This window comes from Gadus macrocephalus, chromosome 22, assembly GCF_031168955.1.
Source record: "Gadus macrocephalus chromosome 22, ASM3116895v1".
NCBI lineage: Eukaryota > Metazoa > Chordata > Actinopteri > Gadiformes > Gadidae > Gadus > Gadus macrocephalus.
The window spans coordinates 3,746,518-3,760,070 of record NC_082403.1 but is presented as its reverse complement, the minus strand read 5'-3'; the positions used below and the strand labels follow the sequence as shown (position 1 = coordinate 3,760,070).

Sequence of the window (13,553 nt, the reverse complement as noted above, 5' to 3'; positions counted from 1 at the left end):
AGGGATATTTAGCGTAGAAAAAAGATTTGCGATTAATCGCGATAAATCGTGAGTTAACTATGACAATGATGCGATTAATCCCGATTAAATATTTTAATCGCTTGACAGCCCTAATATAAACTCTATACAAAAACGATAACAATCTTTGGCCTAGCCATCCACCCGGCGGTTGGTTATACCCCCAACAACAACACAATCCAATCTCATGCAGCCTCAACAATAAGTGACAAGTTGTTGTTGTTGTTTCTTTTTATCTTTCGGGACCTCAGCGGCGGCGGTTCTTCCGCGTGAAGAACAAGGAGCACGGCAGCTTCCTGTGTCTGCACGGCGGCCTGGAGGAGATGAAGCCCGGCCGCGTGGTGGTCTCCAAGGAGCCCGAGCACGGCAGCGACGTCTGGTTCTACGACGACGGCTTCATCAAGAACAAGGTAGGGGAGGGAGGGAGAGGAGGAGGAGGAGGATGGGAGGTTAGGAGGAGGAGGAGCAGGAGGAGGAAAGGAGAGTGCCTCAATACCCTAAATGTAAATGTAGGAGAGGAGGAGCAGAAGGGGGAGGAGAGGAGTAGGGGTGAGGAGGAGGAGGAGACCAGAAACAGAATGCCTTATTCACCTTCTTGTTTCGCAGCCATCCTGGTTCCATCTTTGTCCTAAACGCTAGCTGGTTGGGGGGGGGGGGGGGGGGTAACTACGTCATACATGACCAAGGCCCACGGTCTGTAACCAATAGCAACAGACGGGCGCTCTGAATCCCTCGACCGGAACATTCCAGAATCCAGACCCTGTACAGCTGGTTTCCAACCGTACACGTGTGATACTGACCTACTCCTCTTCCCCCCCCCCAGGTGGCGACCACCATGAGTCTGCAGGTGATGGGCTCGGTGGAGCCGGGCTCCAAGGTGGTGCTCTGGACGGAGACCCGCCAGCCCCTGCAGACCTGGTCGGCCCCCATGAGGGGCCGCATCCCCAGCCTCACCTTCCCCGACATGGTGCTGGACGTCAAAGGTAACTGTGGTTCCTGAGCAGCTAGCTTTATGTTTAAAATGACCCCTTTAGCTTAGCGAGCTTTAGCTTAGCTTAGTGTTTTGAAAATAATTTATCCTACTCTATTTTTTGTAAGAAATTTCTTTTGATAAGGTCATCTTAGGGGCTGATTTTACTTATACATGATTGCACCTCAGTTTTGGTTACCGCCTTTATATTGTTGGACGACAAAGTTCTAAAAAGTCCCCTTGTTGTTTGAGGCCGAACTGTTTTTATGATTCCGCAAACGTAAAAACAATAACCTTTGTCTTCCTATAGGATGAAAAACTAACATAACCCCACCCCTCTGTCTTCCCATAGGAGGAAAAACTAACATAACCCCATCCCTCTGTCTTCCCATAGGAGGAAAAACTAACATAACCCAATCCCTCTGTCTTCCTATAGGATGAAAAAAACGAACGTAACTCGCCCCCTTTGTCTCCCTATAGGATGTGAAACTAACGTAACCCCGCTCCCTCTGTCTCCCTATAGGTGGGAAGTCTTACGACAAGGACTATGTGGTGATACTGCCAGAGAACGAGGAGCGAGCCAGCCAGCATTGGCAGCTGAAGTTGCTATAACAATCTTAACTGCCACCATTCACCATCCCCTAATCTCCAACCATTTGAACAGTACAGACCAAACGGTATCGTTCCGGAACGTTCCCCAGACGTTCTCGAGAAACATCCCCATTGCCTTGCGCTATGATGTAATGAATTCCGGATCAACGGTCCTCTGTGAGCAGCCTATCCATGTGTGACTCTACAAGGGACCGTTGGGAAGACCGGGACATCGCTTTACCTCTGCATCTTCATAAAAACGCTTCCATCACCACGTCATTCCTTCAACTTACTACTGCTTCGATGTATTGATACTGCTTCTACTCAAGCTGTAGCGATGACACTCTACGAAGATCACTTTATGAAGATCTTAATGAGAACTGAGCTAGCTGCTGTTCAGGTCGGAAACGGAGTCCTGCTGGGTAATCCGAAGAAGTGAGATGTTTGTGAGGAAGTGTCATGCTCTGAAGTACTTCAACTTCAACCTTAACAGAACTGTAGTGACGTTGGCCGCCACCATACAGAGAAAACGCACTGCTCCAGGTCACACCACTGCCAACGTATGGAAAAACAGGTCAAATTAGACAAAGGTCAAAAAGTAGATTTGAAAAAGTGTATTTTTGTGTGGATGTGTTTTTGTATGCTGTACAGATTTCCACTGCTCCTCTTATTTGTACCTGTGGTTCACTCTATCTATCTTCTCAACGGAAGTATAAATACACATATATAAAGAAATTATAAATATATTTACTAACAAGGCGGTAAAAGACTAGACAACGGCCAAAGTGAATCTGGGTGTTAATGGATTTTTCTGCTAAGAGTTCTATGCAAATCCCGTAACTTTGGGACCTCCACAGTTGAACCAAATAGAGTTGTAGGTACTTTAACTCCGGGTGAACCTGTGTTTTTAATACTTCACGTATTTAACAAGAGCTAAATTGGTACGGCTATGAATGAAGCTTTAAATACTGTGGAAGGCCGTATGAAAGTATTTTTTATAGTCCGTTTTTATTTGGTCTTGGACGACTTTTGATGCCCGATTTTGTCACAGGCACTGTAGTAGGACCACTGTAGTTCAGACATTTTGCAAGGTCTCTTCTCCTGGGTTTTCTGATCTTGTAGGTATTTTCATAAACTGTTTAATTAATTTGGATATAAAAGTCTGTCGCTTTGTTTTGTCATTGTTTAAAACTGTTGTTTCATACAATATAAAATATACATATGTGTAAAATGTAATATAAGAGGGTGTGGTTTTACGGAAAAAAAGGAATAAAAATGTCTTAAAGTATCTTAACTGATGGAGGTGGTGAATGTTGTACATTTATCGGTTAGTGGGGGATTTTTCATAATTTGAACAGTTTGTCAACAATATCAGGACAAGGCTATTCATGGCCAGGGATCCGGAAGGAATGTTCCTTGTTCTCCGGTGACTTCATTTATGACAGCACTTTGAAGCACTCCCAGACTGTTATCAATGGAATTGATAGCATTCCAACCAATGACAATGGTCCTTGGTTGTCATGTTATTCCCCGCCCACTAACATTCCAACTAAAGTTGAAATGACGAGTTGAAATTGTCTTTAACTTTTTGTACATTTCTACTCAAGATGTATTAAACCGTTATTAAATATAAATGCAATGACAAAGTACCAAAAAGGCAATGCTTTTTTATTCTGCCTAAACGTAAATACAAATATTGAAATTTCATGTGTCCTATCCAATGATGGAATGTATTATACTATATTCGAAGCCTCCGTCGTTTTCCAACCCTTAATTGTGAGGTAGATTCCCAGCTCTCTGCCTCGTTTTGGCTGACAACAGAAAGGGAGAGCCCATACCTCCTCATGTTTCACCGGCAGAGCTGAGTGGGGCGGGGGGGGGGGGCTCACGGAGAGCCCTATACGAGAGACAAGAGAATTGATAAATATGGGCCAAAGTTCGCTGTTCATACCGCTGGAGGGCTGGCATTTCATTCTCTGATCGAGGGAATGGGATTGCAAAACAAACAGGGTGTGTCGGTCCTCATTTATAACCTGTTGAATGCAGTAACCACACCCTTCTCTCTCTCTCTCTCTCTCTCGCCCCGCCCTCTGTCCCTCTGTCTGTCTCTCTCTCTGTCTCTGTCTCTCTGTCTCTGTCTCTGTCTCTCTCTCTCTGTCTCTCTGTCTCTCTCTCTCGCCCCGCCCTCTGTCCCTCTGTCTGTCTCTGTCTCTGTGTCTCTGTCTCTCTGTCTCTGTCTCTGTCTCTGTCTCTCTGTCTCTGTCTCTGTCTCTCTCTCTCTGTCTCTCTCTCTCTGTCTCTGTCTCTCTCTCTCTCTCTCTGTCTCTCTCTCTGTCTCTCTCTCTCTCTGTGTTTCTTGTTTAAGGAGGATATATGTGTTTCAACTTGTACTACTAATGATTAGATTCTTAATAGTTGATTGTAACTTGAATCCTTACTAGTATACTAATCCTTTACTACTAATCCTTACTAGTAAGAACAACACTTTAAGCAATTCAAATCTTGTCCCTCCAATTCAAGTCTGAGTAATAGTTTTTACTCATAATATTATTAGTAACCTAAAAGCAAGTTTATGAAATGTTATTCCATATATCATGAATGTGTTATAGTATAATTTAAAGAAGGACATTCTTACTTGTAGGAAATAAACTGTTGTAAAGAAAGTATAATTTTCAATTTAAGAGAACGGTAACATATTCTTATGTATAATGTTGTCAAAATTCAACTAGGAATTCAATGAATTTTACTGGTAGTAAGGAAAATTTTACTCGGTGGCGCTAATACCACTTGAAGCTAAAACAGCATCCCCTAGTCCGTCTCATACTATGTATCTCTCACTCCATTTTTAGCTCTCTTGTTGGTCTCTTCCTCTACCTTCCATTATGTGCTTTTATTTTTTGATGAAAGGATGTAATGTTTATTTTATATATCTCTCCCAACAGGATGCATCCTTTTGGTTGAAAAGAAAAATGGTCTCTGAAAAAGCTCAGGTGACTTCATTGTTTGAACTTAAAAAAGTTCAAACAATGAACTTGGTTTTCACTGAAACCAATTATTTCTTAATTAAGTTTTTTTGTGTTTTTCTTGGACAAACAATGTGCAACCAACATTATCCCTGTAGGTTATCTGTTTTTAATCACACATTTCCATCTTAACAATGGGCTATAGGAAGCCAAACAGGACCGTCCGGTTCCCTCTCTTCAAACTTCCAATCTGAGTTTCCTGGCCCTCCAACTATTTTATAGAAGGAGCCGGAGCACCGATTGGTCAGTTGGGCGTGACGGACAGTCCTGTGGGTGGGTTGGCCTGTGGGTGGGGCTTAGATAGCGGGTCTGGTAACTGTCTGGCAGTAGTTACCTCTCCCCCCAGCTGTTCACCGTTGCAGTTCCAGGTAAAACATAAATGAATTCTTCTGTTTACTGTTAAAGTAATGCTCATTGTATGGTGGTTCACAATAGCAGTCCCTTAAGTTAAAATACCTCCTAAAGTTGGTGTTTGTGTAAAGTAGTTTGTGTAGGACTTAGACAGCAACTGTTAGAGAGGAAACACAGTCTTGAGTAAATAGAAGGCTTCACTGAGAATGGATTCATGAAGATGTACTCCCGAAGGAGCGATTATATGTCAAGGAAGCGTGTTTAACAGTGTGCATATTTGTTTAATGTGTGTGAAAGTACAACAGGTATACATATCCATGTGTGTGTGTGTGTGTGTGTGTGTCAAACACACACATACACATGTGTTGATGTTTTTGCATCAACATCAGATTGTGTTTTTGTGTTTTAGCTTTACCTGCAATACAACTAAACAAGAGAACATGGACCCTGAATACTTCAACTCTTATGTAAGTATTGATATAATCTCTGTCTGTTTGTCTCTGTCCCTGAATCAGTCTCTGTCTCCCTCTGTGTGTCTCTCTGCCGCTCCCTCTCTATCTCTCTATCTCTCTCTCTCCCTCTCGATCTCTCTCTCTCTCTCCCTGCCTCTCTCTCTCTCTCTCTCTCTCTCTCTCTCTCTCTCTCTATGCCTCTGCCTCTCTCTCTGCCTCTCTTTCTCTCTCTCTCTGCCTCTCTCTCCCTCTGCCTCTCTCTCTCTATGCCTCTCTCTCTGCCTCTCTCTCTCTCTGCCTCTCTCTCGCTCTCTCTCTCTATGCCTCTCTCTCTCGCTCTCTCTTTCTCTCGCTCTCTCTCTCTCTCTCTATGCCTCTCTCTATGCCTCTCTCTCTCTCTCTCTCTCTCTCTCTCTCTGCCACTCTCTTCCTCACCCTCTCTCTCTCTCTCTCTCTCTCTCTCTCTCTCTCTCTCTCTCTCTCTCTCTCTCTCTCTCTCTCTCTCTATGCCTCTGTCCATCTATGTCTCACTGTCTGTCTCTCTGTCTCAGTATATCTCTGCTCTAACTTTGACTCTCTATCTCACACCCACACACACACACACACACACACACTAACATGTCATTACATACCTGTAATAACACTCCTCACAGGTGTGTGGGTACCTGATGCTCTCTATCTTCTGTTGACACACTGCGGATGTAAAGGAATGTCTTTGTTTCTTTCAAAACCAAAGACAAAAAAACACAGGTATTCAAGCATAAATAATAGAATGAATGCATGTCACCCACCTCCTCAAACACACACACACACACACACACACACACACACACACACACACACACACACACACACACACACACACACACACACACACACACACACACACACACTGCTTGTGAATGTTAAGAATGGCGACATTCTTCCTGTGCAGTGGCGACTCCTTTTGTCTCCATTCGTCTGATGTATGCGTGTTGTGTGACATATCCTGGTTTGGTGCCCTGCATTGACACCTCAAACCTCTGCGTCAACCAGGGCCACAGCCACTGATCTGTCAGCGAGTGGGTGGGTGGGTGGGTGCGGCTGACAGACCGTATCCTACTGTGCTACACATGGATGAAGTGTGAATGAACCAAAGCAAAGAGCATGATGATAGCCTGAGCTCAAGAGGGCAATTAGAAGAATCTAACACCGTCCTGAGCTTCTCTAGTACTTCACGATTATACTTATACGCAATAACTATGTCGCCCAGGTTGGAGGCTGAATGAGATTACACCGATGTACGTCGGCTCTATAGCGATACATATCTGAATAGCTTGCATCTTTGTGAAAAGACCGGCCTTTCATTCTCTCTCTCTCTCTCTCTCTCTCTCTCTCTCTCTCTCTCTCTCTCTCTCTCTCTCCTCCTTCCCCTCTATCTCCCTCTCTCCCTCCCCACCCACCAGGTGATGTCGTGGGGTACTCTGGGCACGGTGAGACCCTTCCCCGGCCTGAACCCTGAGAAAGACGCCCTGGCCGTTCAGACCGCCCTGGAGAAGAAAGGTAGCCGTTACATCAGCGCTTTGGACGGCCATTTTGAAAAATGTATAACAATAATAACCACGGCACAATTTACAGTTATTATTAGTCATTAATAACTATAAACTAATAATTATTATAAGTTATATTTGTAATGACATTGAAATCGAATTCTATATTATTGAAGCACATTTGGAAGAATGAAGGTCGATAATTAATTACGAAAAATGAATAAGGGTGTAATAGAATATAATGCTATATTAGGTATATTTAATGCTATATAAATAATGTGATGTATTAATTAAATGCAAATGATGAACGCTTGGCATACGAGGGTGGTAGCTAGGGAGCCCGAATCCTAGTTCAAAGGTACTGGGTGTGATCCCCAATTAGCCAGGCCCATTCGCAGTCTAACCCCAACCCCTACCTGCTCCCTAACGGCGTGTATCTGAAAGGCACCATATATCACCTTGGATAAAAGCATACGCTAAATGACGATGACTTGCTTAACCAATCTGACTGTGTGCGTTACAGACGTGGTGTCCCTGGTGAGCATCCTGACCAATAGGAACAGCGCCCAGAGGCAGATGGTGGATAAAGCCTACCGGGGGATTGGCCAGAAGGTAAGAGGAGGCGGGACTCCCTGAAACGCTAGCTAGCTAGCTGCTGCTGCTGCTTTATTTTAACCACATGTTTCAAGCTAACATCCGTACCTCATTGGACCACTATGTATAGCTAACACCAGTTATGAATTGTTTATTCTCCACATAGTGTTTACCACCATATACATTTGTATGAGTTTGAAGATAAGACGGACAGACACTACAAACATGGCCTCTTGGTCATTTACACCCAAGCCAAGACAGACCTAAGGTTTACCTGGTCAATTAAAATGTGTAGGCGTGGCTTATTGACCATTCCGCCCGCTTTCAATATATGAACTCGTGAATTCATGAACCACCTCCAGAACGCAAGTGTCTCTGAATAAACCACGTGTTGGAGATCTCTGAGGCATACCGAGCACGAAACAACGATACCACAAAGGATCAAATTGGTGTTTCATCCCTGCTGGCCCACCCAAGTCTAGTGGGGTCGACCGCAGCCTGTTCTAGCCCCATAGCTCGGTCAGGGAAAGGTCTGTGAGACCAACATCTTACCCTTTTGGGAACGTCCTTCATGCACCCACATCGTTTAAACCTCATCAGCCTCTGCAGGCGCTATCGTTGTCCCAGTCAACACATGGGCGTGGCATCGCACCAAATGATGGGTAATAGTTTGCTTGTGGCTATGAATCATTAGGCATTATAAATCTCAGTGTAATTAGGTTGTTTGAATTTCTAGAGGATACTTCACAATCAAGCAGATTAACCCGTCGGCCCGTGGCATACTCAAGGTCAAATCACAAAAGCTGACATTTGCACCAACGTAGAGTTACTCTAATGAGGCAAAAATAGGGGACAGTAATTCAAGGAAAAGAATTCAGGACAGTAACACGGCAAAATTGATACTGTTAAAAAAACAAGAAATGCTCTCAATACTTGAACCCATGTTTGCTCGTCCCGAAGTGTTTACTGAATAAATATTAAGGAATGTATAAGAACTCATCCATAACCAACCGAGCGGCTCAGCACGCCTTTATTTAGAAAGGGAGTTTACCATGCAGCCGGTCAGACTGGGCGGGGGCCTGCAGCTATGCTAGTCCTAACCCAAAAGGACCATTTGGGGACGATTTAAGGAGAAAGAAAAACGACTGGAATTCTATTTTTCAATTTATCCAAAGCCCTTGAGTTAATCAGTAACTTTGATTCTGTGTATACTAATGCCGGTCAAATCTTCTGATAGAACGACACTATCTCAGTACACTGTCTCAAGTAGAAGAGCCGGTTTGTCAAGATTTTTAACGTGAAACTGTGTGATTTGAGTTGATCTGAAAATTGTAATCCAATTCTAAACTAGGAGATAAAGTAAAAGCTTACGTTGAAGCATACAAAATGATCGCATACAGCGTATGTGTGGAGGGACTCTGCCCATTACAGATCTTTATTTTTGAAATGTGGTTGTTATGTCATTATACAAGCTGAGTTGCTGTCTCTTGAACAACAGCGTTTTCTACGATTTAAAAAAAACAGGAGACTCACCAAGCGAACATCCTTTGTGTAGGACCTGGAGACCGGCCTGAAGAAGGTTCTGTCGGGGGATCTGCTCTCCCTGATGCTGGCTCTCATGATGACCCCCTATGAGCATGAAGCCCACCGCTTGCGGCAGGCCATGGAGGTGGGTGTGTGTGTGTGTGTGTGTGTGTGTGTGTGTGTGTGTGTGTGTGTGTGTGTGTGTGTGTGTGTGTGTGTGTGTGTGTGTGTGTGTGTGTGTGTGTGTGTGTGTGTGTGTGTGTGTGTGTTATCAAAATGCAACCTGTGTTTCATTGTGTTTCTCAACACTCATCTGACAATTAGTTTTCATTTATAATTAATGAATAAATATTGTGACGGTCCTTGTGCTTGTGAATCCTAATCAGATAAATGGTACATCACAAACTGTACTACATTGTACTCTCTGTGTGTGTGTGTGTGTGTGTGTGTGTGTGTGTGTGTGTGTGTGTGTGTGTGTGTGTGTGTGTGTGTGTGTGTGTGTGTGTGTGTGTGTGTGTGTGTGTGTGTGTGTGTGTGTGTGTGTGTGTGTGTGTGCCTGCAGGGCTTGGGAACGAATGAAGAGACTCTGCTGGAGATCCTGTGTACGAGATCCGCCCCGCAGCTCAAAGAAACCAACACGGCCTACAGTGAAAGTAACGACGCCCTGCGCCTAAACACGCTAACTGCTGTTTGTTCAGATTGTGGACCTCCGCTGACAAATTGATATTCACAATTTGCCCGGTCCCATGCAGATCTAAACTTCAGGTTAACCCTGATTGGTCAAGCAGGGAGCGTATATTCCGTTACGTAGTGTTTTAGGTTTTGTTTCGACCGCCTGACACCAACATGGTTGGTTGAGATGCTCAAAAAATAAACACAGTAAGAGTTGTAGGTGATTTGCAACGTTTTGTATGCGTAGGGGATGGAAGATGTTTGTGTAGATGCTAATAGCTAGCAGGCAGCTCGCTGTCATGACACAACACCAGCCCTCACCCACATACTCCTCCGCCATCTTGTTTGTTTGGTCTGCAGTCTACAAGAAGGACCTGGAGAAGGATCTGAAGGGGGAGACCAGCGGGGACTTTGCCAAACTCATCGTTGCTTTGCTACACGTGAGTTCATTGTAAAGAACGGCTCGGTAACTCCCCACCTCATCCCCCAAGTGGGCACCCTAGAAACAGACAAGAGGTGTATCGGAGTCAACGGAGCTGAATTAAATTGCAATTTGACAAACCATGCAAGGAATATTTCCAGGAGATTCAGATGAAAATATAACTGTCTGACGACTCCAACCCTATTATTAAGTTAAGATGAGTGGCATTAGGTGGGTGTGACCGAGCCACTTTCACAGCCCTTTGGCGTCCTCTCTGGGCGTAATATGCATTTGCAGAGTTGCTATGTTTGCAATGTAATAGTATACTATACGTTCTGTTGCTGGTATACTCAATTCTATAGACTATGATGTTTTGTGATCATAATGTTATGATGTAGTGTGATTCATTATAAAAGACAATTCAATGTCCGATCTCAATAATTGTTTACATTTGTCTCAAACAGAAGGACAATGTTGTGGGCGTGGTCCAGAGTGACATTGAGGTATTGCACTTTCTTCTTTTTTGATTTAGATTTAATTTTTCCTACTTTTCAATCTTTTCATCTGACCATGTGCTTATATAAACGTATTGCGTGTGATTTAAGTGTATTCAACCCCAATAACCCTTAACTACTCATACCATAACAAAGTCCCAGTTCACTTGGACTGGGACTAGCCCTGAGGGGTGTATATGTCCCAACTAATGGACCGATGCTGGTTTCTCTTGCTGTAGGCATTGTCTGCCTCTTTGGACACTAAGAAGACTGATCCTGCTATATGGATCAACATCCTCACCTCCAGAGATGCAGTACACCTCCAGAAAGGTACGTTTGTGTATGTGTGTGTGTGTGTGTGTGTGTGTGTGTGTGTGTGTGTGTGTGTGTGTGTGTGTGTGTGTGTGTGTGTGTGTGTGTGTGTGTGTGTGTGTGTGTGTGTGTGTGTAACGTGTATCGAAATACTTGCCTTGGTCCTGCATTCAAGCAATAAAATGGTAGAATACCTTTCTGCTTTCAACTCTTTCACAAGAACAATGCACTTCTTCTGCCCTCTAGTGGACATAATATATCAATGCAGCTCAACGCTAATTGTGTATGGGATTTTCCCTTGGCTCCCCTTCCATGCAGTGTTGATGAGACTGGAGATGGAGAGAGGAGAGCCTCTGGATAAGATTCTAGAGAAACGCTTCTCAGGAGACTTCAGAATGGGATTGAAAACATTAGGTAAACATAAAATATTCTGTTTTTACATGGTTTTTTTGGTGGACTTATTTTGATTCTTTCTTTCTCTACTCTTTTTTACACTGTTTGTTTGCACTGTTCAGCAGCAGAGACATTCATGCATTTAATTGCCCACATTCATGCACCTTATGATATACTTGACATACGTTCTAACTAATGGGTGGTGGGCCAAATCGGGACTTGAACCCCTAACCATGGCAGTGTAAATGACATAATCATGGCTACCCTCATAAATAATTGTTGCCGGATCCTGTACATGCCACTCAAAAGCATAGAAAAAATATTGCACTTTACTGTTTCCATTGTAAGCATTGTGGTTTTTAATGTTTCTCTCTGTACTCCGGCAGTCCAGTGCATTCAGAGCCCCCATGTGTTTCTCGCCCAGCGGCTGGTGTCTATGAAGGTATGGTGGCAGCGATGAACTCTCAAAACCCCTCTCCTCCCCTCTCCTCTCCTTGCCTCGCCTCGCCTCTCTTCTCCTCTCCTCTCCTCACCTCATATTCTTCCCCTCTGCTTTCCTCTACTCAACTTCCCTCCACTCTCCTCTCCTCTCCTCTCCTCTCCTCTCCTCTCCTCTCCTCTCCTCTCCTCTCCTCACTGATCTCCAGGACATTGCATCATGGAGATCGGATTCTGTACATTTTCTGTTAATCTATTATCTGCTACTGCTGTTGCTGTTGTTGTTGTGATGAATAACCTTGCTAAATACTCAAAAACTCATTCAACAACACATTTAACGCTAGACATACAAAAAGGTTTGCGTAGTATTATTATTCTAATATTAGTAGTATAGCGTAAGCGTAAATATACATTTTTTTCCCGTGAGTAATATTGCCACTATAATTGCAATTAGTAACAGCCGAAGTGATGTATGCCGAAAGTCTTGTTTAATGAGTGTTGTTCTTGTGGCCCTCATGAGTATTTCCTGTATGAGCTGTCAGACATGTTGAACCAAGCGAATGCCGCTGGCCCTCTCTCTCCCCTCTCTCTCCCCCAGACAGCCTTAGTTCACGGGGTGATGGTCTCCCGCTGTGAAGAGGACCTGTTGTGTGTGAGAGCTGCTTTCCTCAAGCTGACCGGCACCTCTCTCTACACAACTCTACAGGTATTTTTCTCTGCTAAATGCTCTCTCACACGCATGCATGCAAACATGCACACACACACATACACATACAGACACGCACACACACACAAACAGACAAACACATACTCACAAACTAATGCACACTCACACACACACATACATAAACACACACATACAAAACACACAAACACACACGTATACACTCACACACACAGACACACACATATACATTCACACACACATACCTAAACACACTCACACACACACATACGCACACTCACTCATTCACTCTGTTCCACTTTCTTTCTTTCCTTTGTCGTTTCTCTCCCGGTGTCTCTCTCATGTACACACAATAACATATACAAACAGTACACGCGTGCATTTATCCCATGAGCTTCTCTTTATTGTTCCCTTTAAGCAGAAACACTTCAAGGGGGAGCATCTCCAAGCCCTGCTGGCGATCTGTCGGTCTGAGGACTGAGATGACCATCAGCGCTCTCCACCAGAAGCATTCATGCTGCAATGTTCTGAATAATGGCCAGTGTCCTTTTTCATGTGTAATAAAGATGAGCATTATTTACATTCCCCGTCTCCCTACTTCATGTGCTTCAGGTGACTGGATATGAATAAGAATGATAACACCAATAAAATATGTAAAATAAGTAATAATGATGGTTATAATAGAAAGAAGAAGAGGTGTATATACTTCTCATTTGTGCGATCACGGCAGACAAATCCACACTTTGTGATTTTGATCATCAAACGGATTAGTGTACCAGTCAACTCAAATGTGACCAGATTCGATTTAGTGTGATGGCAGCGTGAATTAAATAACTCGGTAAGAATTGTGACGGATAGAAAAATGCATCCATTGTTTTGCACACACACACACCCGCATACACACAGAGGTTGATGCACCTCGTCTGGGATGGTCTGCTATTACCGACTATTGCCATACTTCTAGCACCACTACTGAGGAGAGAAGTAGAGGCATCACCACAGAGTTCAGCAGAGACACGCAGACAGAGGTGCCTCTGTTCAAGGTCGTTGAATCTGCTGTGGAAGGAACTACCCTCGTGAGGTTAG

At 43.8% G+C, this 13,553-nt stretch overlaps 2 protein-coding genes across 3 annotated transcripts in view; both read left to right on the top strand.

The window, feature by feature from the left end:
- crybg2 (crystallin beta-gamma domain containing 2) overlaps positions 1 to 2,873 on the top strand; it is a 51,780-nt gene extending 48,907 nt beyond the window's left edge. Inside the window, exons 23-25 of the mRNA XM_060044068.1 lie at positions 270 to 428; positions 842 to 1,001; positions 1,512 to 2,873. Of these exons, the coding sequence (XP_059900051.1) occupies positions 270 to 428; positions 842 to 1,001; positions 1,512 to 1,600 (408 nt within the window). The 3' untranslated portion in view covers positions 1,601 to 2,873. The remainder of the gene's footprint in view (positions 1 to 269; positions 429 to 841; positions 1,002 to 1,511) is intronic.
- Positions 2,874 to 4,869: 1,996 nt separating this feature from the next.
- anxa14 (annexin A14) lies at positions 4,870 to 13,049 on the top strand. Of its 2 annotated transcripts, none has more exons than XM_060043501.1 (13): positions 4,870 to 4,970; positions 5,363 to 5,420; positions 6,851 to 6,947; positions 7,458 to 7,546; positions 9,084 to 9,197; positions 9,615 to 9,705; positions 10,085 to 10,164; positions 10,610 to 10,648; positions 10,879 to 10,969; positions 11,270 to 11,365; positions 11,731 to 11,786; positions 12,381 to 12,488; positions 12,889 to 13,049. In XM_060043501.1, the coding sequence occupies exons 2-13, from the start codon at positions 5,394 to 5,396 to the stop codon at positions 12,946 to 12,948; spliced, it is 948 nt and encodes a 315-aa protein (XP_059899484.1). In that variant the 5' UTR covers positions 4,870 to 4,970; positions 5,363 to 5,393; the 3' UTR covers positions 12,949 to 13,049. The 2 variants fall into 2 exon arrangements, with proteins under 2 accessions (XP_059899484.1, XP_059899483.1); XM_060043500.1 differs by having other exon boundaries at positions 12,886 to 13,049.
- The last annotated feature ends 504 nt before the right edge of the window (positions 13,050 to 13,553 follow it).